This window comes from Pan troglodytes, chromosome 2 (genome assembly GCF_028858775.2).
Source record: "Pan troglodytes isolate AG18354 chromosome 2, NHGRI_mPanTro3-v2.0_pri, whole genome shotgun sequence".
In the NCBI taxonomy this organism is placed as follows: Eukaryota; Metazoa; Chordata; class Mammalia; order Primates; family Hominidae; genus Pan; species Pan troglodytes.
This window is the reverse complement of record NC_086015.1, coordinates 189,137,091-189,160,329: the sequence shown is the minus strand read 5'-3', so window position 1 is coordinate 189,160,329 and position 23,239 is coordinate 189,137,091. Positions and strand designations below refer to the sequence as shown.

Here is a 23,239-nt window from a genome sequence, read left to right as displayed (position 1 = left end):
GTTTTAGGCTGCAGTGAGCCATGATTGCACTACTGCACTCCAGCCTGGGTGACAGTGTGAGACCCTGTCTCAAAAAAAAAAAAAAAAAGAGAGAGCGACAAGGAAGGTCTCACTCTGTCTAGAATGCAGTGGCATGATCACAGGTCACTGAAGCCTCAAATTTCTGGGCTCAAGAGATCCTCCTGCCTCAACTTCCCAAGTAGCTGGGACTACAGGCACACACTACTATGCCTGGCTAAGTTTTGTTATTTTTTTTAGAAACTGGGTCTTGCTATGTTGCCCAGTCTGGTCTCAAATTCCTGGCCTCAAGCAATCCTCCCACCTTGGCCTCCCAAAGCGGTGGGATTGCAGGTGTGAGTCACCATGCCGAGCCATCCCGGTCTTAAAGAACCAACCTGCCATCCCAGCAAACACACAAAAAGTCCAGGGACCCTTGGGCCTATAGTCACTCTCCACATGGGGGACCCTGAGGTTATTTAGGGAACAGCAGTCGTTCTTCCTGTCTGGCCCACCCAGATAAGTAATAAGTCATCTATTTTTAGTTTAGGGTTTTGTTTTTCTTTTTCTTTTCCCTTTTTAGAAATTTATCCAGGCCCATTTCCCAGGGCTGAGCACTTAAGTTGCACTGAATTTATTGCTGGGGACTTGGTACTTTGAAAAGGAGAGTGGTCCTCAAATGCACTTCAATTGTGATTTCCCCCCGAGATAAAAATTTGCTTGCAACAACTTCAACATCATTTATTCAACACTTATCCCTGGGAGCTCTAAAAGAAAAAAGGCTGGCTTTTGCCACCACCAAGTCTCTCTCTCCTGAGTGAGATTCCAGGCCAAGGGCTCTCACACAGGCACCACCATCTCTGTCCTTGCTCAGGGACTTCTATCATCACATGTTGGATAGTGGGGGAAGCTCCCTTCCCGGAAGTGGACAATCGCTCGCCCTTAAAAAGTATCAGTTGCTAGTTCTTTTGGGGGGATAAAAACCACACCCCCCAATTCACACAACCAATGCACCTGTTTATTTATTTACTTATTTAGAGACAGGTTCTTACTCTGTCACCCAGGCTGGAGTGCAGTGGCATGATCACGGCTCACTGCAGCCTCAACCTCCAGGCTCAGGTGATCCTGCAACCTCAGCCTCCAAGTAGCTGGGACCAAAGGAGCACAACACCATGGCCTGACTAATTTTTTTTTTCCAGAGAGAGGGTCTCACCATGTTGCCTAGGCTAGTCTTAAACTCCTGGGCTCAGGCGATCCACCCACCTCAGCCTCCCCCAAAGTCCTGGGAGGACAGGTATGAGCCACTGTGCCTGGCCACTCTTTTCTTGTAATGATAGAATTAACTATTTACTCATTTAGTCAATCAACATTTATTGATCACTTATTATGTACCAGACACTGGGATAAAGATGACTGTAAGTCACTCACAGTAAGGAAGAAAACTAGCAAATAAGACGATTACAATATGATGTAGAAAATGCTAAGCCAGAGATATAGAAAAGTCCTATGGGGTCTTTCTGTCACCTTGTCTTTCCACATCCCTACCCTTCACAGGCCTTCCCTCCAGCTTCCTGCCCCCTCTCCCCACTGCAGATCCCCTGGATTTTGCCTAGAGCTAAACGAGGAGATGGGCCCCCTGGCCCTGGCATGACTTGAACCCAACCACAAACTGGAAAGGAGCCTTTCGAGAGTGGATCCCTTTGATAAGAAAACACATAGGAATGAAGAGAAGTCCACAAATGGCCACCCGTGCTGGTGCTCAAGAAAAGTTTGCAGAATGGATAAATGAAGGATCAAGGAATTAATAGATGAATAATTGAATGGTAGCTCAATAGATGACTTCATGAATGAGTCAGAAAATAAACTTCCAATCTTGAGGCAAAACTGAATTTTAGCATTTCCAATGCTTGTGCTTGTTCATTGAACACCATGTTCCCCAGAAAATTCTCTACAAAGATGTTCATTTTTTTAAGTTAAAATTACTTAAAAGTTCACTGGGAATTTTGCAATGCAGTTGAGAAAACTGGAGCTGCCTAGGGGAATTTCAGCATTAGGGCTTGAAATTACTCACCCAGGAGAAATCCCAGTATAATCTGCCCTTCCCATTAGTGTTAGGAGAGAAGCTCCAAGTTCCGAGGCTTCTCATTTTACCAAACAGGTGTACCACCCTTATCACTAACTAGCAAGTTAAATGTGAATCAAATTACCGTGTCCTATCACCAATGCAGTGCTTCCAACTGAAGAGGCGACCGCAGGAAATCCTTCGGTGTTGCAAACAATTGCATTCCAGCATGTTCTGTCAACATGAATGTTGTGCCGTAAAGAGGAAAAGGATCAGAGAGGAAAGAGGCTGTGTGGTGCAGAGGCCTATCTGAACAGCTGATTTTCTACATGCCCTTGAAGGCTCCCTGGTTCTCTGAGATAAATTGGCTGAAGCTTTTGACTTTGGGATTTAGTTGGTGGGTGAGCTTGACATCTCGGTCTGGCTTCATTTCATAGAAACGACACATATTGGCTATTTCCTTCGCTGCAGGGAATCCCAGCTTCTCGAAAGCTTCCGGGGTAATCTTTTAGGAACAAATAAGAAGACAGAAAATGTTATAGCCCATACTTAAAATAGTTTGAAATGACATTACTCACCTTAATGATGACACAGGTCCATAATTCTTTTTTTTTTTTTTTAAGACGGTGTCTCACTCTGTCACTCAGACTGGAGTGCAGTGGTGCGATCTCGGCTCACTGCAACCTCTGCCCTCCGAGTTCAAGTAATTCTCCTGCCTCAGCCTCCTGAGTAGCTGGGATTACAGGCACCCGCCACCGCGCCCGACTAATTTTGTGTATTTTTGGTAGAGATGGGGTTTCGCCATGTTGGCCAGCCTGGTCTCAAACTCCTGACCTCAGGTGATCTGCCCGCCTCTGCCTCCCAAAGTGCTGGGGTTACAGGTGTGAGCCACCGCACCCAGCCAGGTCCACAATTCTTTAGCCTAACTCTAAAATCCAAGAGACTCTAAAGGTTTTTTTCCCCCATAAGCCATTTGGCAGCAAACTGACCTTTTTGAACTAAATTAGTGGCAAACCTGATCTAACTATGTGAAGCTATTTATGGTCTTTAATTATACCATTTAGTGGAAACATTCAAATATTTGCCTGCAGAGATACAGATGTGTTTGATTACAGGTTCCTGCTCCAGCCCGTGCTGGTGATGTTGTATATGTAGACAATAACCTATCTAAAAGCCGAAAGATTCCTAAAGCTGAATTGTTTCTGGCCCCAAGCCTTTTGGGTAAGGTACTGTAGATCTGTACCAGCCTCCATGTGAATAGCACCTCACAGTGCTCTTGCCTATACTTCGTCTTCGTATTCCCCCACCAGCCCTCTGAAACCGTCCACCCATCTGGGCCTCCATGCGGCATCAAGATCCCCCCTCTCTGGCACCAGGCTCTCCTTCTCACCTGGCTGATGGCCCATCCATCCTCGCTCCCTTTCTTGGTTAGAGGTCTGTATTTTACCTCCAATTGCCCCAGCCTTCGCCAAGGCCAGGCCCAAGCAGAAATGGAGCCCATCCCACGCCAACTGACCTGCCTTCTGTCACCTTCCATAAAATCCACTCCTTGAATCCTTTCTAACACTAACTAGATCCATAATTCCCCCTACTGAATTAGCTAAAATCATTTCTGTTGGATCCAGTATAATCTGTCTTTAGCCCTCAGAGATAAACTCTGACTTTGCAATTTTACTTGGCCTTTAAAAAATGTGACAGACACAAACAACTTAGGCAAAACAATGATTGTCACATGCATTCATAATAATGAGAAAATTAAGAACAACCTACATGGCCAACAATACAGAAATGGTAGAATTAATTCTGGCACATCTACTCTCAGAATATAATGCAGTTTAATGTTTTTGGAGAAGTTTAACAAAATAGAAAAATTCTCATAACATTAACTGAAAAGGCCAGAAACAAAATGGTACATTTAGTGTTATTTTAACTGTGTTAAATATATACATATGTATATATATGTGTGTATATATGTATATATTTAATACAATAATACAATTTAATAATTGTATTAAATATATACATATATACACATACTTATATATACATATACATATGTATATATTTAATACAATAAATATATATAAGTATATACAGTATATACATATATAGATACTTATATATACTGGAAAAAGACAAGACAATCTGTCAAATCTTAACAGTAGCTATCTCTGAGAGATTGAACTACGTGTGATTTGTATTTTCTTTTTCATAATTTTCCGAGTTTTCTTCAATAAGCAGTTGCTATTTTTGAAATCAGAAAAACGTTGAAAATTTGAAGTGAGTTTGGAAATAGAAGTCTATGTGAGAAGCATGGAAGATTCTTTCATGTCTGTCTCCTTGAGTCACTCTTTCATCCATAACTTTGATACCAAATGTACTTCAGTAAAATAAGGGATTCTTTTACTGCAGATTTTTGAAGGAAAGAGGTCTGTTCTGTTGTGTCTCACTTTCTGAGAAAACCATCTTCCTTTGGGGGTTAGACAGTTTCAACCAGACATTTCACACCCACTTGAGGAGGTAGGAGGAAGTCAGACCGTGAGGGCTGGAGCGCCACCTTGTGGCCAGATGCACCCTTCCCCGGAATTGTCAGACCATTCTACAGAAGTTCCAGCCTCTGATGCCCTACAGTCTGTGGTGCTAGAGGAGCTTCAGCTGCATTATAAAACAATTTGTATACCAAGAAGTGTCAGGGACCAAGTATATGACTAATAGATGCTTGGAAGGTTCTGAGCAATTCAGAACAATGTCTACTGCATCCTCTGAGAATCAATGCACACACTCATCCCCTACACTCACGCTCTCTCTTTCTCTCCTTCCTTACAGAGTTCAAACCCACAAGACAAAATGAATATATGACCCAAATGCAAATGGCCTGGGAGAAGGGTCACTGAGAAGTAAATATGTACCCAGGTGCAAGGAACCTTGCAGATCTTCTTGTGAGCCCATCTTTGAGTGGGTGGCTGCCTTCTTGGGTTCAGGAGTAACAATCTCTCCGAGAAATGTGTGTGTGGCTTCAATGAGATAACCAGATGTGGTTTTGTGGCTGGATTGACTCCCACACTGGTTTTCCAGAAAAAAAAAAATATATCTCTTTGCCTCCTCACAACTTCAGTACCCGAGGCTGAATTGGGAATCTAGATATCCCCTCTAGAATCACTGGACCAAGAGCTGTTGATCCAAACAAGAACCAACTTTCTATCCCTAATTCTAGGAAATATTCTAGAACATATGTCAACAAACTTTTTTTTTTTTTTTTGAGACGGAGTCTTGCCCTCTCGCCCAGGCTGGAGTGCAATGGCGCGATCTTGGCTCACTACAACCTCCACCTCCTGGGTTCAAATGATTTTCCTGCCTCAGCCTCCCCAGTAGCTGGGATTACAGGTGCCCACCACCATGCCCAGCTAATTTTTGTATTTTTAGTAGAGACGGGGTTTCACCATGTTGGCCAGGCTGGTCTCAAACTCCTGACCTCGTGATCCACCCTCCTTGGCCTCCCAAAGTGCTGGGAAACAAACTTTTTTTTAAAGGCCGAGATATAAATATTGTAGGCTTTGTGGGCCATAAGGTCTCTGTTGGAACTACTCAACTCTATCATTGTACCCTGAAAACAGCCTGTTTTCTTTTCCCTTCCTCTTGTCAATACCTGCTTGGGGAAATGGCTGGTGATGCTCAATATCACCAATTCTCTCTCTTCTGTAAAAAGTCTGTCCTGGCCAGGCACAATTTCTTGGAGAAAATAACTTACCCCCAAGCCCAAGAAGGCAGCCACGCACACAAGGAGGCCATTCCTGCATGATTTATAGCATGATCAGTTGCTGAGGGCTTACTAAGTGCCAGACCCAGTGCCAAGCACCTGCTGTACAGATCTCATTTCATCCTCACAATGATCCCATGAAGGAGGTATAACAACTTTTTTTGGAACATATGAAGACACTGAGATGGAGAGGGGTTAAGTAAATTACCAAGGATAGAGGCAGAGCCAGAACTTGCCTCCTTCCCGTACTGCCTCTGGTTTGTCGTGTTTATTCCAGAATTAGCCAGGCCAGCCTTCTTGATGCCTCCTCTGTCTATACACGGTCATGTTCCCTCAAGGACCAACTCAAGCCCACGTCTTCCATGAAATCTTCTTCCACTGTTTTCTGGCCATCTATAGCACAGATAGTCTGAACAACACAATTAAGCACCTATAGAGTTATGTCTTATAATGATCATGGCGACTTGATGGGCATCAATATTTTTACTCCAACCTTGCTGCAAATTCCTTAAAGTAGCACTGGGTTCATAATAAAGACTCAATACATCTCTGCCATGTGCCAAACACTATGATAAGCCCTTTAAATATATTCTCTGTAACTTTCACAAGAACACCCAAAGTAGATACTATCATTCCCCACTTTGCAACTGAGGAAGCTGAGGCTCAATGAAGCTAAGTGTCTTTTTCCACATCAGCTAGCTCTGGACGACCGAAGTGGTCAGCAGCAAGGGCTTATGAGAGGAGTTGGGATCATGTGTGTGAAAAGGCTGTATCTCAATCTTCACATTCTACGTTCTTTCCACTCAAAAGTAATTTTACTTTTACAAGTCAATTAACCCTAAGCCAAAGAAATAAAGCCATATGGGAGAGATTCCACTGCACCAATCGATGAAGATAGATTTATGGAACCACAGTCCTTCTCAATTTCTTCTGAAAGTTTAAGTTCAATCCTGCCTAAATCCACAGAGAGTCTACCAAAATTTGTAAGTCAGTGGAATGTTAACCAAGGTGGCCTCTTGTGATCACATGGATGTCCCCTAAGAACTCACCTTTGCATCTCGGACTTCTTTCCCCAAAACCTTGGACAAAACATCAGCGTATTGCTGTATTGTTAGTGCTTCTGCACTGAGCCCCACGGCCTTGCCTAAAAATTCCTCTGGAGAATTAAAAATGCTAGAGACGGCTGCTCCAATATCAGCAACAGAGATACCATCCATTGGTACATCTCCCATCGGTACAGCTAGTTTAAAAAAAAATAGAAAAAGATAAATAGTTAATTATATCACATCCTTGGTAGGTCCCACCAACCCAAACTAATCAATCATTTAAAGAAAAGGTGTGGGAAGGCAATGTAAAACCCAGTGACCACAATCTATACACAGTTACAAGGTTTTGTTTGAGAAATTACAGGTTGAGCACGGTGGCTCACGCCTGTAATCCCAACACTTTGGGAGGCCGAGGCAGGTGGATCACCTGAGATCAGGAGTTCGAGACCAGCCTGGCCAACATGGTGAAACTCTGTCTCTACTAAAAATACAAAAATTAGCCAGGTGTGATGGTACGTGCCTGTAATCCCAGCTACTCCGGAGGCTGACGCAGGAGAATCACTTGAACCCAGAAGGCAGAGGTTGCAGTGAGCCGAGATGGTGCCACTGCACTCCAGCCTGGGTAACAGAACAAGACTTCATCTCAAAAAAAAAAAAAGAGAGAGAGAATACTACAGTGCCTGGATATTGATTTAAAAGAGCAACCATTTACTAAATATCTACTCTATGTAAAGTATGATTAAATGTATCTCCAGCCAAAACTTCTGCTGAATTCCAGACTCATGTGTCCCACTACGTACTCAAATCCTTACCTGACTGTTCAATAGACATCTTAAACTCAACAGGCCCCAAACTGAACTCCTACACCCCCCAACCTGCTTCCCTACAGCCTCCCACCTCAGCTAATGGCAACCCTATCATTCTGATTTCTCAGGTCACAAATCTTGCAGTCAGCCTTGACACTTCTCTCACATCCCATATCCTTTTCTTTTGTTTTTGGAAATCATATGCATGATATGTACAAAATCTGGCCACTTCTCATCATCTTCAATGCTACCACCCTGGTCCAAGCCACCATCATCTGTGACTTGAGTTATTGCAAAATTTGTCTCCTTGTTTCCACTCTTGCCCTTTTTTTTTTTTTTTTTTTCAGATGGAATCTTGCACTTTCACCCATGCTGGAGTGCAGTGGTGCCATTTCTGCTCACTGCAAACTCCGCCTCCTAGGTTCACACCATTCTCCTGCCTCAGCCCCCCGAGTAGCTGGGACTACAGGCGCCCGCCACCATGCCCAGCTAATTTTTTGTATTTTTAGTAGAGACGGGGATTCACCGTGTTAGCCAAGATGGTCTCAATCTCCTGACCTCGTGATCCGCCTGCCTTGGCCTCCTAAAGTGCTGGAATTACAGGCACCCACTACCACACCAGGCTGATTTTTGTATTTTTAGTAGAGACAGTGTTTCACCACGTTGGCCAGGCAGCCCGTCAGAAGTGCTATAGCAGCGGAGGCACGGTGGCTCACGCCTGTAATTCCAGCACTTTGGGAGGCCGAGGCAGGCGGATCATGAGATCAGGCGATTGAGACCATCCTGGCTAACACGGTGAAACCCCGTCTCTACTAAAAATACAAAAAAAAAATTTTTTTTTGAGACGGAGTCTTGCTTTGTCACCCAGGCTAGAGTGTGCTGTGGCGTGATCTCAGCTCACTGCAACCTCCGCCTCCTGGGTTCAAGCAATTCTCCTGCCTCAGCCTCCCGAGCAGCTGGGATTACAGGCACCCACCACCACGCCCAGCTAATTTTTGTACTTTTAGTAGAGACGGGGTTTCATCATCTTGGCCAGGCCGGTCTCAAACTCCTGGCCTCAAGAGATCCGCCTGCCACGGCCTCCCAAAGTGCTGGGATTACAAGCATGAGCCATTGCACCCGGCCCTGTCTGCTCAGAACCTTCTGATAGTTCTCTGTGTCCCTCAGAGGAAAAGCCGGTTGTTTACAAAGCTTACACAACCAGACCCTCTGTTAGTTCTGACCTCACCTCCTACTACCCTCCCCTCCCTCATTCTATTTCAAACAATCCTGTCACCTAAGCCTCCTGAGTAGCTGGGACCATAGGCCACCCCTCCCAGCTTCTGGTGAGTGTTAATTCTGAATCTAGGAAGAAAGCCTGAATTGTCATTGGTATTCTCACATTCCCCCCACTGCACAAAGGCCAACTCTGACCGTGGCCACAGAAAGTGTCCCCAAAGGGAAGGGGAATGCCGGCCAGTGGACCAGCAGCGTTGGAATTACCGGGAGTCCTTGTTAAAACTAGGCCTCAACCCAGACCTGGACTCAACCCGGAATTGGACTCTCTGCAGGTAGGGCCTGGGAACCTGTCTCCCAGGCAGGACACGGTCCCTCTCAGCTCTAATTCTGACCATGGGACCCAGATCAGAAGAACACTTTTCCTCCATTGTTGCCACGGAAGTTCAGATGGATGAGCTAGAAGGGTCTTAGAAGTCATCCTGAGGCTGGGCATGATGGCTCACACCTGTAATCACAGCACTTTGGGAGGCAGAGGTGGGAGGATCACTTGAGCCCAGGAGTTCAAGACCAGCCTGGGCAACAAAGAGAGACCCCATTTCTTCAAAAATAAAATAAAATAATAATTGGCCAGATGTGATGGTATACACCTATAGTCCTAGCTACTTAAGAGGCTGAGGTAGGAGGATGCTTGAGCCCAAAAGTTCGAGGCTGCACAGTGAGCAATGAAACCCAGTATGGGCAAAAGACCCACTGCATTCCAGCCTGGGCAACAGAGACTCAGACTCAAAAAAAAAAAAAAAAGTCATCTTGTCCAATTTTCCCGTTAAACCTTGAATCTGCCAGGCGTGGTGGCTCACACCTGTAATCCCAGCATTTTGGGAGGTTTAGTTGGCTGGATCCCTTGAGTTCAGGAGTTTGAGACTAGCCTGGCCAACATGGTGAAACCCCGTATCTATTTAAAAATGCAAACATTAGCCGGGCGTGGTGGCGGGTGCGTGTAATCCCAGCCACGCGGGAGGGTGAGGCACAAGAATCGCTTGAACCCAGGCTGTGGAGGTTGCAGTGGGCCAAGATTACGCTGCTGCGCTACAGCCTGGGCGACAGAGCAAGACTCCATCTCAAAAAATAAAATAAAAATAACCTGAGGAAACTGAGGCTGGAGGTCACATAGCTAACTCCAGTACTTACATTAAGGAGGGTCAGTATGTTAAGATTGGAAATGTAACCCTTTGTGTTTCTGATCCCAGATCTAGTTCTCTGTCCTGGAAGAGCAACTTAGTGTAGTGCCCTAGAGAAGCCGAGGACAATTTGGCATCCCTCTCAGCACTTCACATAGGGCTAAACACATAGAAGGCACTCAGATGACAGGTGTCCACTGCAGAGGGGCAAGAAGGGAGAGAGGGAGGCAGGTGAGTGGAGAGGAGGGCAACCAGGTGCCTAGTGAGTTTTCACTTCGTTTTACCCAAGGTGTAGTAATCTCCATCAGAGGCTTTCACGGGCCGCCACGCCGCGAGAAAGTTTTCAAAGTAGGCCGCCACGCGGACACTGGTCATGGGGACGCCAATGGACCAGAAGTACTCCTCCACCTCGCCCTTGCTGTCAAAGTGCGGCACCTCCAGCTTGCCATCCGTCAGTCGCTTGACGTTCTCCAGGCCGCTGTACACCACGTGCTTCAGACCCAGGTGCTTGGCGGAGTCTGCCACCAGCTTCCCCTGAGGATCAAAAGTAAATCCTCATATAGGCCGCTGTATTTGTATTTGCATTTGGACAGATGTTAAGAGCAGGATCTCTTCCATCTCCCCACCTCCCCTCTACTCCCTCTCCCCACTGCTTTTTTTTTTTTTTTTTTTTTTTTTTTTTAGACAGAGTCTGGTGATTTCCGCTCACTGCAGCTTCCGCCTCCCAGATTCAAGTGATTCTCCTGGCTCAGCCTCCCGAGTAGCCGGGGTTACAAGTGCGCACCACCACGCCCAGCTAGTTTTTTGTATTTTTTAGTAGAGATGGGGTTTCACCATACGGCCAGGCTGTTCTGAAACTCCTGATCTCAAGTCATCTGCCTACTTCGGACTCCAAAATTGTTGGGATTACAGGCCTGAGCCACGGCGCCGGGCCCACTCTCTCCTTTTCTTATTACCCTCATCCCTATGGAGAGGAAGCTCTGCCAGCCTCAAAATATATTCAATTTACCTTATGAGAGGCCACCACAGCAGCATTGGTGAGCAGAGGCTCCACTCCAAAACCCCCAACTCCTCAGCCTGCTCCCAAAGGGGCTGTCAGCAGAACACCGGAGGTGGGGGAGTAGTAGAATAAGAAATTAGAGAGGTGGCAGAGGAGAAAGGAACCCCAGGTACCTGTTTGAAGCCAAGAAGCAACCTGGTGGGAACTGACCAGGAAGAGATGGCCTTTTTCTCTGGGCTCTCAGTGTCTTTGTGATCAACTGCAATCGCATTTATTTATTTTCTATAATTGTGTCTAGTAATGGAATATATCTACACACCATTTGGATATTGAGGGCATAATGGAGGCATATATACACACACACACAAACACACAGGTATATATATTCTCTTTTTTGTGTGTTTTTAGATCCAAATTTTCCAAAGCACTTTCATCTCTCTCTTCTTTTTTCCTTTCTTTTTGCTGTTACCTTCTTACTTTTCCTTAAAAAACCTCATGCGGCAGGCAGAGAAGACATAATTAACCTGGGTTAGCAGAGGCAGGAAGTGAAGCAGAGAGGTGACTTGTATCCCTACATTTCCTAGTAAGTAAATATCAGAAGTAGAATTCAAGTCTCCTAAAATAAGCCCTTCCAGAGTTTATCACTAAAACAGAGGCTGTGAATGGTATAATTAATTCAAGAGACATTCCTGGAACAGTTTGATCCTGCTCTCGATTTTTTGAATTGTGCCATTTCTTCAAGTGGCTAATACCATCCATTATATTTTTTTAAATCTAATCTTCATTTTTTCTCAAATGTATACATATACATAGTTTAAATTTTCAAATAGTACTGTCATGGGTTGGGAGGGAATGGATCTTATAATGAAAAAGAAATTCCCGGCCGGGCGCGGTGGCTCACGCCTGTAATCCCAGCACTTCGGGAGGCCGAGGCGGGTGGATCACGAGGTCAGGAGATGGAGACCATCCTGGCTAACACAGTGAAACCCCGTCTCCACTAAAAATACAAAAATTTCTCCGGGCGTGGTGGCGGGCGCCTGTAGTCCCAGCTACTCCAGAGGCTGAGGCAGGAGAATGGCGTGAACCCAGGAGGCGGAGCTAGCAGTGAGCGGAGATTGCGCCACTGCACTCCAGCCTGGGCGACAGAGCGAGACTCCGTCTCAAAAAAAGAAAAAGAGATTCCCAAGAGGCTGAGGTGGGAGGATTACTTGAGCCTAGGGGATCAGGACCAGCATGGGCAACACAGTGAGACCCTGTCTCTAAAACATAAAAGAAAACAAATAAAATAAGTTCCCTGTGCCCCATGCTGATTACTGTTCTCCAGAAGTAACACTTTAATTTCATTTAGCTGTTTATTTTTGTAAACGTTTATACCACTAATTCTTGATTTTTTCAATTTGAAATATCATCTACTAAATTCCTACTATGAAAGATGAGGATTTAATGATTGTCTCTCACTCACTCGCTCTCTCTCCTCTCTTACTCACTCACGTTGTCCACCACCACCACCACCACACATATACACAATTCCCTTGTTTCATTCTCCCAATCATTGTTTTTGGCTAGATCAATATTCAGTGCTTACACACAGCTGAAGCTGAGTCATGTGATATTCAATGGTTACATTTACTTTTTCTTTTTCTTTTTTATTTTATTTTATTTTTTTGAGATGGAGTTTCACTCTTGTTGCCCAGGCTGCAGTGCAATGGTACGATCGTGGCTCACTGCAACCTCCACCTCCCAGGTTCAACCGATTCTCCTGCCTCAGCCTCCCAAGTAGCTGGGATTACAGACATGTACCACCACACCCAGCCAATTTTGTATTTTTAGTAGAGCCAGGGTTTCACCATGTTGGTCAGGCTGGTCTCGAACTCCCGACCTCAGGTGATCCACCTGCCTCGGCCTCCAAAAGTGCTGGGATTACAGGCATGACCCACTGCACCCAGCCTACATTTACTTTTTCTACAAACTTTCATTTTCCCTGAATTTAATTCATTGTGGGTTTATTTGCTCTTTTATTTCTTTTTCTATGTACCCATCCCCAAATTACCTATCTGAAGTATAAATGAAGTGTAAATTACATCTTTATTCTCTCCATTTCACTCTCAAACTAGCCTCAAATTTGGGGGTACCCTTGCCACCACCCCCCCATGCCATGTACAAACAAATGGTGAGAAGTGGAGACTCCAATGACTAGCTTCATTAAACGCTCACTGTGAATACTCAAGGTCTCGAGACCTAGACAGATGCTACATAACATTAATTTCACAAAGATACCTTTAACAAGTACTTAAAGTACATATTTTTTATAAATGCCAAAAGGGATGTAAGATATACATTTGCCCAGACTGAAGGCCTGTCCCCTTATAGGAAGGAAAGAAGCTGCTAGGGAGGGTAAGAGGAAAGGGCTCAAGAGGAAAAAAGAAACAATTTGGTTTCTACCTGACACACTTCCTTATCTTGGTTGAGAGGGTCCCAGAAGTTGGTCACCAAGAAGGCCCCATAGACACCTTTTAAGGCACTGTCCACCAATGCTTTATCATTCAAGTCACCTTTGACCACCTCGGCTCCAAGGCGCTGGAGCTCCAGGGCATTTGGTCGAGTCACATCCCTGGTCACTGCTCTCACTGCAAATTTTTTGCTCTCCAAAATTGCCCTGGCCACAGAGCCACCTTGAGCTCCTGCAGGGTCAAGAGAAGAAGAAACACAGGAAGGATCAGGAAGAATGTTCACTGAAAGAAGGTCAGAAATCTCATAATTCAGAGTAGAGCTGCTGCAGTACCTACTGCAGGGGGTGCTACATGGCCCTTCACATATCCCCATGGCTTTCAAACTAAGTTCTTTGTGGCCTCTTCAGAGGCATTTTTGCAGAGGACATGGGAAGAGAAGAGTGGGAGAGGCTCGAGGCAACAAGAAGGGCAAGTGAGCAGGGTGTCAAAATGAGGGATGCCCACAGGTTCTCCAGATTCCATAAGGGCGATTATTCTTCTTTTACCTGGTTATAGATCTTATATTGGGGTTATTAAGACAATTCTTCAAAAGAGGTTCCTGCGCTCTCTGTCTCTCTATGTACATATATACATACATATTTATATTTATTTTTATATATTTATATATGTGTGTGTGTGTGTGTGTGTGTGTGTGTGTATGTGTGTTTGAGATGGAGTTTTGCTCTTGCGGCCTAGGCTGGAGTGCAATGGTGCAACCTCAGCTCACTACAACCTCTGCCTCCTGGGTTCAAGCAATTCTCCACCTCAGTCTGTGAGTAGCTGGGATTACAGGCATGCACCCAGCTGATTTTGTATTTTTAGTAGATACAGAGTTTCGCCATGTTGGTCAGGCTGGTCTCGAACTCCTGACCTCAAGTGATCCACCTGCCTCGGCATCCCAAAGTGCTGGGATTACAGGCATGAGCCACTGCACCTGGCCCTTGTCTATATTTTTTTAGAAATTTAAAAACTTGTAAAAAGTTTTTTGTTTTTTTTTTTGAGACGGAGTCTCGCTCTGTCGCCCAGGCTGGAGTGCAGTGGCGCGATCTCGGCTCACTGCAAGCTCCACCTCCCGAGTTACACCATTCTCCTGCCTCAGCCTCCTGAGTAGCTAGGACTACAGGCGCCCGCCACCATGCCTGGCTAATTTTTTGTATTTTTAGTAGAGACAGGGCTTCACCGTGTTAGCCAGGATGGTCTCGATCTCCTGATCTCAGGATCCACCCGCCTCGGCCTCCCAGAGTGCTGGGATTATAGGCGTGAGCCACCGCGCCCGGCAAAAAAAAAAATTGTAAACATTTTTTACCACATTCAAGGCCAATTACGATATGATCATTACTGGCCTAATGTATTCACCCTGCAAATATTTATGGAATATCCTGTGATATAGGCCAGGTGCTATGCTGGGTTGCTAACATTTGTGTTGCTCCGTCAAATTGGCTGGATACCTGTCCTGGATACTTTTTTGTGCTTCCAGCTCCATATTCACTTTCTCTTCTCTACTTAGTGCACTCAACAGCTGATACTTATGGATTCCATCAATGGGCTCTCGTGCCCTCAGGTTGGTTCTGGGCAATGAGAGACATCAGCCAGAGACCCAAGGGCAAGAGAGATGACCCCCTTAACATCGCTACTGTCCCCAAGCTCTGGTCATCTCTCTTGCCCTTTTCTCCTTCCTCTTGTTGCTTACTTGTTCCTTATTGGTCTCTTCCTTGTCCACCGTTATTAAATTTTTCTCAGCTTCTCTGAAGGAGTGTGGCACCTGTTTCTTGTGGGACTCCAGCTAATACACCACTGATAACCCTATAGGAAGGTCAGGGGTTATTCAGTGAGCTCTGTCTTTGCACACAGAGTTTCATAGTAAATTGTCTACTAGTAAATATGAACACACAGCTAAAGTTCACCAGATGTTTGAGGTAAGCCTCCAATATGAAAGGCAAAACCAAAATAAACAAACTGATGGAAACAGAAACAGTCCAGAGAACTGAAGAAAAAAATTAAAAAGAATTAATATCCTCTAGGGCCAGGCACGGTGGCTCAATCCTGTAATCCCAGCACTTTGGGAGGTGGAGGCGGGCAGATCACTTGAGGTCAGAGTTCAAGATCAGTCTTACCAATATGGTAAAACCCCTTCTCGACTAAAAATACAAAAATTAGCCAGGTGTGGTGGCAGGTGCCTATAATCCCAGCTACTTGGGAGGCTGAGGCAGGAGAAGCATTTGAACCCAGGAAGCAGAGGTTGCAGTGAGCCAAGATCTCGCCACTGCGCTCCAGCCTGGGTGACAGAGTAAGACTCCAAATTAATATCCTCTGAGATTAGAAAAGGTTTTGCATTCCAAACACTATATCAGCCCAAAAAGAGGAGAAGAAAAGACAGGAGAAAGAGAGCAAGCATTCAAAAGATAAGCAGCTGCTCTCAAAAATTTATTATAGCAGAAATAAAATGTCAGTAGAAAAAGTTGGAGAACTCTCCCAGAATTAGAAGGGGAAAAAAAAAGCAAGTAAAATAAGAGAGAGAAAAATAATTAGAAGATCAAGCCAGGGGAATTATAGAATGAGAAATAGATGGAGGTATTGAAATTATCTAAGAAAATAGTAATTTCTTGGAGTCCAAGGATATTAACTGAGCTTCCAGATTGAGAGGTCACTGAGTGCCCCATAAAATGATAAATGAACTCCCACTTTATGCGCATCACTGTGAAATTGCAGAACACTGGCTGCTGGTGTGGATATTTGTCCCCTCCAAACCTCATGCTGAAATGTGATTCCCAATATTGAAGCCTAATTGGAGGTGTTTGGGTCATGGGAGCAGATCCCTCATGAATAGATTAATGCCCTCCCTCAGAGGTGAGTTCTCATCTATTAGTTCCTGTGAGAGCTGGTTGTTAAAATGAGCCTGGCACCTCCACCCTCCCTCTTGCTTCCTCTCTCTCCATGTGATCTCTGCACATGCCAGCTCCCCTTTACCTTCCACCATGAGTGGAAGCAGCCTGAGGCCCTCATCAGATGCAGATGCACAATCTTGAACTTCCCAGCCACGAGAATCATTAATCAAATAAACCTTTTTTTCTTTATAAATTAGAGAAAGTAAAACAAAACCCTTTTTCATCCCTCCTAGGATGGCCATTATATGGAACCATTCACAATTAAAAAGCAGGTGGGTTGAATATTTTACTCTGACTTTATAAAATAAAAATCTAAACAAATTGAAGTACTTTCTATTTGAGTATAATTCGTGCTTTTTGCAGGGGGTTGGGGGGTGCTGGAGTAGGTAGGGTGGGTCATGGTCCTTGAAAAGGATTTTTATAGGGAAGTTTCTGTTATTGTCCTGGGACCATGTTTTTGAATGACTTTTACATGCCGTGCTATGCCCTGGGGATGTAGTGGTAAACAATAGCAGGTTTGAACAAGTTGGATATAAGATAAAATTTATGAAAGACATTATATATTGGATTATGGCCTAATGAGTTCAAGGATTTACCCCAGATTATACAGCTGCTTAAGTAAGGATTTCAGGATTCAAACCTGAACATGGCACCTGCCGGCACAGAGCTTAAAGACTAGCAGAGGAGATCATTAAAAAGCAATTATAATACAGCGTGATATGTGCTATTAGGGGAGGAGGTAAAGGGCTGAGGGCACACAGGAGGACATAAGTGGAGCATCTAACCCAGACTAGAGAGAGGCTTCCTGAAGGAAGTGGTAACAGAGATGAGCCCTAAAGAACAGGCAAGAATTGGGAGAAGAGAGGCATGTGGAGTGTGTTGCATGCAAAGCAATTGCAAGTGCTTTATTCTAGAGGTGACAGAGAAGGGAGTGAATTCAGAGAACTGAAATGAATCTGACTGAGAACTGCAGGTCAATGTCACACATGAGGCTGGAGAAGCAAAATAGGCCTAGAGGGCTGCACTTTGTTCTGGGAGCAGGAGATTTTATGAAATTGAGCAGTATGTTCAGACTTACATGCTGGGAAAGTGCTCTGGTTAATGGAGAGTGTGGAATAGGATAGAGAGACCACAGACAAGGGTACAATTAGTGGACTTTAAAATAATCTAGGTAAAGGTTGATAATGACCTGTGCTAGAAGGGGTTATTCAGGTGAAGGGAATAATGCAAACTTAAGAGATACTCAGAATATTAAAGGATACATTTTTAAAGAGTAAAATGATAATTTGTACACACATAAAACGAATGTGTCAAAATTTTATTTAACTCATTAATTAATGAGGGAACCAGTACAATGTTATAAGAAAAATTCAAAGAACACACATATATGTAGGCAATCAAGAATGCCAAAATGCTAAAATGAATGTACAATTAGGGACAAAACCAGTCAATATCCACCAGGTGATAATCAATTGTGGTCCACCAGACACAATTCATTTGTATTTCTTTTTTTTTTTTTTTTTTGAGACAGAGTCTTGCTCTGTTGCCCAGACTAGAGTGCAGTGGCGTGATCTCAGCTCACTGCAACTGCCGCCTCCTGGGTTCAAGTGATTCTCCTGCCTCAGCCTCCTGAGTAACTGGGACTACAGGTGCCCACCACCATGACTGGCTAGTTTTTGTATTTTCAGTAGAGACGGGGTTTTACCATATTGGTCAGGCTGGTCTCAAACTCCTGACCTCATGATCAGCCCACCTCGGCCTCCCAAAGTGCTGGGATTACAGGCATGAGCCACCACACCCGGCCTTCATTTGCATTTCTATGGACAAGAATCGGTTGCGTTATTATCTATTTGCTACAACTTATAGAGTTATAGATATCTTAAAAACAAGGAAAGGCTCACAAAAGTGAGAACGGTGCCCTGGGCAAGGACACCCAGCAACCTTTTTTTCCCATTTCAAAGTCTTTCACAGTTTTCCTTTTTTTTTTTTTTTTTTTTTTTGAGACGGAGTCTCGCTCTGTCACCCAGGCTGGAGTACAGTGGCGCGATCTCGGCTCACTGCAAGCCCCACCTCCCGGGTTCACGCCATTCTCCTGCCTCAGCCTCCCGAGTAGCTGGCACTACAGGCGCCAGCCGCTATGCCCGGCTAATTTTTTTTTTTTTGTATTTTTAGTAGAGACCGGGTTTCACCGTGGTCTCGATCTCCTGACCTCATGATCCGCCCGCCTTGGCCTCCCAAAGTGCTGGGATTACAGGCGTGAGCCACTGCGCCCGGCCTTCACAGTTTTCCTTGACAAGATGATATCAACAGGATTTTGGTGATTAACTGGATGTGGTGATGATGAACAGGGAAGATTGAGAGAGAAAAGTCAAGTGTGACCATTTATTCAAAGAGGTTGAGGGGGCATTTAGCAAGATGTTGATGTTGGAAAAGAAGGGTACCGTGAGAAGGTTTTGTAGGCAAGGGAGTCTGAGATGTGGGGTCAAGGAAAGGATGCGTGGCGAAATATAGGGTTGAGACTAATAACCAGAGGGGCTTACATCTTGGGCAGTAATGAAGGAGAATGGGAATGTGATACAAGGTGGTATTAGCTGTCTACAAGGTTTGAAAAATTAATCAGATTTGAAAGATGGTTCTGTTTAAAGGTAGAACATGGAGAGAAGGCAAATGGAGTGTGGAAAAAGCTTCTAAGAGGGAGAATGGAAAAAATCTGAGAGAGATTTAGAAGACAGAATTAATAGAGTGACTGGCCACTCCCAAAAATCTTATCCAACTGCCTACCCAGTCTCTGGATGCCTAGTTGGCAATTCAAGTTTAATGAGACCAATTCAAGTTTAAGGAGTTCCTGACCTCCTCCTCCCCACTGTCTCCCATATTTCAGTGAATCTCAACTTTATTCTTCCAGTTACTCAAGCCATAAAACTTCAGAGTCATTTTCAACTCTTCCCCTCTTACCCCTGATATCTGGTCCACCAACAAATCCTGCCAACTCTACTTTTAAAACCTCTGCAGAATCTGACCACTCTCCGCCATCTCATTGCTACCACCCTGGTCTAAGCTACTATCATCTCACCTATTTTATGACATCCGCCCCCTAACAGGTCTCCCTGCTTCAGCCCTTATCCCCTATAGTCCCTTCACAAAGCATAAGCTAAAATGATCCTTTTAACACCAAAGTCATGTCATTCCTCTGCTCAAAATCCTTCAGTGTCTGGTACGCTGTTGCAATCCTGCAGTCCCAGCTACTTGGGAGGCTGAGGCGGGAAGATCACTTGAGCCCAGGAGTTTGAGGCTGTGTACTATGATGGCTCTTGGGATGGAGAGTCACTACCCTCCAGCCCAGGCAACACAGTGAGACCCTGTAGCTAAACACAAACACACTGAAAAAACCAAACCCTTCGATCACTTTTCTCTTTCAGGAAAAGCCAACATCTTTACCATCACCCTAACGTTTAGTAGAGTCATCCCCCACTCCATTGCCTCTTCTTCTCCTTTTAATATCATACTTGACTGTTGATTTTTGAGAATTTATTTCACTCTGCTTCCTGCTTTAGCCCTTGACTTCCTCCAGACAAATTCCTGTTCTCATAGAGCTTATATTCTAGTGTGGAAAGACAGGCAGAAATAGAAGAATTGAAGTAAGGAAGGGAGCCAGACATGGGCAGGGTGGAAGCAGAGTTGCAATTTCAAATATACAGGTCTGGAAAGTCCCCATGGAAAAGGTAACATCTAAGCAGAGACCTGAATGGCATGAGGGGGAAAGCAGTGGGTAACTGTGTTAGTCCTTTCTCACACTGCTGTGAAGAAATACCCAACACTGGGTAATTTATAAAGAAAAGAGGTTTAATTGACTCACAGTTTCACATGGCTAGGGAGGTCTCAGGAAACTTACAATCATGGCGGGAGACACCACTTCACAGGGTGGCAGCAGAGAAAATGAGTGCCCAGTGAAGGGGGAATCCGCTTGTAAAACCACCACATCTCATGTGAACGAACTCACTATTGATACGAACAGGAGACAGGGAAATACTGGGTAGAAGAGGGTGGTTCCTGGCAAAGGCCCCACCCTTAAGCCTGGATACCTGCCGCCCTAAGTAATAGGCATTCCTGTTTTTGCACCCCAAAAGTTGCCTTCTGGCCTGCCACCACCCCTATCCTGTACCCATATAAGCCCCAAACCCCAGGCTCCAGAAGCAGACTAGGAGACAAGGAGACAAACAGATGGCAGAATGGTGCAGCAGAGGAGAGAAGAGAAGGAACGTCAGAAGGAGTTTGGCTGAGGATGTTCGGAGAATCAGCCACTGGACAGCCAAACTCCAGGGCAAGATCATATTTCTACTTCATCCCCTGTCTAGCTCCCCATCCATCCCACTGAGAGCCACTTCCACCACTCAATAAAACCCCTGCATTCATCCTTCAAGTCCATGTGTGACCTGATTCTTCTGGGATGCTGGATGAGGGCTTGGGATACAGAAAGTTGTCACACTAGCCCCCTCCTTTTGCAAAAAGGCAGAGGGTTCACTGAGCTGGTTAACCCTTAAGCCATCTGTGGATGGCAAGGCTAAAAGAGTGCACTGTAACACATGCACACTTGGGCTTTGAAAGTTACAGACACCCACCCCTAGATGCTGCCATAGGGCCGGAGCCCAAAAGCACTTGCCTCAGTTCCTGCACCTACCCGTATGCATGCTCCCCCTCTCTTAAAGAGTTTGAGCTTGCAGTGGCAGAACAGAGAGCCACACCCCTGTGGCACACCCTGTGGTGGGGGACCAGGACCAGGGAACTCTTCCTTTTCACTATCATGAGAACAGGCTGGGGGAACCACCCCCAGCATTCATTTATCTCCACCTGGTCACTCGTATGACATGTGGGGATTGTGGGAACTACAATTCAAGATGAGATTTGAGTGGGGACACAGCCAAACTATATCAGTAACAGAGGGAGATCATTCTAGGTTGAAGAAGCAGCCAATACAAAGGCCAGAGCCTTTGTATTTGTGGGATTGTTTTGGAGGAACAGCAAGAAAGCCAGGGTAATGAAGCGGAGTGAGAGGAGGGTGGCAGGAAGAGAGTTCTGACACGACATTTCCAAGGCCCTGTTGCAGGGCATTAGCAGGACTTTGCACTTTACTGGGAGTGCCATGGGGCTGGGATCTTTTAGAGGGTTTTGAGCAGAGGCCTGACATGATTTGACAGTTTCAAATGGATCCTTGGGAGGCTGAAATGAGAATAGATTGAAGGAAAAAAACCTGATTTGATTTATATTGTGCAAAGATGGCTCTGACTGTTGAGGAACAAACGGTAAGGGAGCCAGGAATGCAAACTTCCCACACACTCCATCCTTGCAGACTCCCTGGAAGATTGGTCAGGCATTGGATATTCACTACAAACCCCCAGGCCCCTCACACTTGTACCTTTTGCTTATTAGGAAGTGAGTGGAGAGAAGACTTCAGAGGATGGCTTATGTTGAAATGAGACTTATACCAACCAGTTAGCCCCATGACTGGGAAAGGGAGATTACATCAGTGTCCTTGTCCTGCTGAGATCAAGTTACAAATCAAATCATGCCACCCCTTTACCACATCAAGAACTAAAGCAATAGGATACTTTAAAAAATTTCTTCCAAAGAGCTCTTTGTTCAGCCCACACTTGCAGGCTCTAAAGTTACAAACAGGAAGACAGGAGAGTGAGCAAAGTCAGCATGCCCTAAAAATTAAAGACTTTTTACCTGTTGCTCCAAACACTGTAATTACTTTCTTACTGGCCATGTTATCAGGAAAAGAGAGAGTCAGTGGAGTAGCAGAACTTTCCCTGGAGCAGCGACACCAGGCGAAATGCTGTGTTTCTTCTCTGGTGAGAATTATAAACCCATTCCAATTACCACGCCTTTTATTGTGCCCCTCCTTGTTCCTGTTACCACTAGTCCGCTTACTCACTGTGACACTGCAATTTTCAATTTTCTTTTTTTCTTTTTCTTTTCTTTTCTTCTTCTTCTTTTTTTTTTTTTTTTTTTGAGATGGAGTTTTGTTCTTGTTGCCCAGGCTTGAGTGCAATGTCACAGTCACAGCTCACTGCAATCTCCACCCCCTGGGTTCAAAGGATTCTCCTGCCTCATCCTTCCAAGTAGCTGGGATTACAGGCACGTGCCACTATGCCTGGCTAATTTTTTTTTTTTTTTTTTTTGTATTTTTAGTAGAGACGAGGGGATTTCACCATGTTGGCCAGGCTGGTCTCGAACTCCTGACCTCAGGTGGTCCGCCCACCTTGGCCTCCCAAAATGCTGGGATTACAGGCATGAGCCACTGCACTCAGCCAACACTGCTGTTTTCTTTCCTTCTTTCTTTCTTTCTTTTTAATGGAGTTTCACTCTTGTTGCCCAAACTGGAGTGCAGTGGCGCAATCTCAGCTCACCGCAACCTCTGCCTCCTGGGTTCAAGCAATTCTCCTGCCTCAGCCTCCCAAGTAGCTGGGATTACAGGCATGCACTATCACATCCAGCTAATTTTGTATTTTTAGTAGAAGTGGGGTTTCGCCATGTTGTTCAAGCTGGTCTCGAACTCCCAACCTCAGGTGATCCACCCACCTCGGCCTCCCAAAGTGCTGGGATTACAGGCATGAACCACTGCACCTGGCCTGACACTGCAATTTTCTAAATGAAGACTGATTCACTCACATATTTATTTGTTCAGCAAATGTGTATTGAGTGCCTTTGGTATACAAGGCATTGAACTAGATGTCCTGGTGATGTGGCTCTTGTAAGGGGGCTAAGCTCATAAATAAATAAAACTGTAGTACAGGGCAA

The 23,239-nt window shown here is 44.9% G+C and overlaps 1 protein-coding gene across 1 annotated transcript; it reads right to left on the bottom strand.

Annotated features, from left to right (window-relative positions):
• Positions 1 to 1,351: 1,351 nt before the first annotated feature.
• On the bottom strand, positions 1,352 to 22,434 carry LOC471029 (nmrA-like family domain-containing protein 1). The gene is made up of 5 exons (XM_009446977.5): positions 22,166 to 22,434; positions 13,507 to 13,745; positions 10,349 to 10,598; positions 6,866 to 7,056; positions 1,352 to 2,564 (listed from the first exon to the last, which is right to left on the bottom strand). The coding sequence occupies exons 1-5, from the start codon at positions 22,203 to 22,205 to the stop codon at positions 2,385 to 2,387; spliced, it is 900 nt and encodes a 299-aa protein (XP_009445252.2). The 5' UTR covers positions 22,206 to 22,434; the 3' UTR covers positions 1,352 to 2,384.
• Between the last annotated feature and the right edge of the window lie 805 nt (positions 22,435 to 23,239).

Excerpts from the sequence above, each read along its gene's own strand:
- LOC471029 (XM_009446977.5), bottom strand. The coding sequence starts at position 22,205 with ATGGCCAGTAAGAAAGTAATTACAGTGTTTGGAGCAACAG. Across the intron at positions 13,746-22,165 it reads TACAGTGTTTGGAGCAACAG|GAGCTCAAGGTGGCTCTGTG; the intron begins GTAAAAAGTCTT and ends TTGACCCTGCAG. Across the intron at positions 10,599-13,506 it reads AAGATAAGGAAGTGTGTCAG|GGGAAGCTGGTGGCAGACTC; the intron begins GTAGAAACCAAA and ends TTTGATCCTCAG.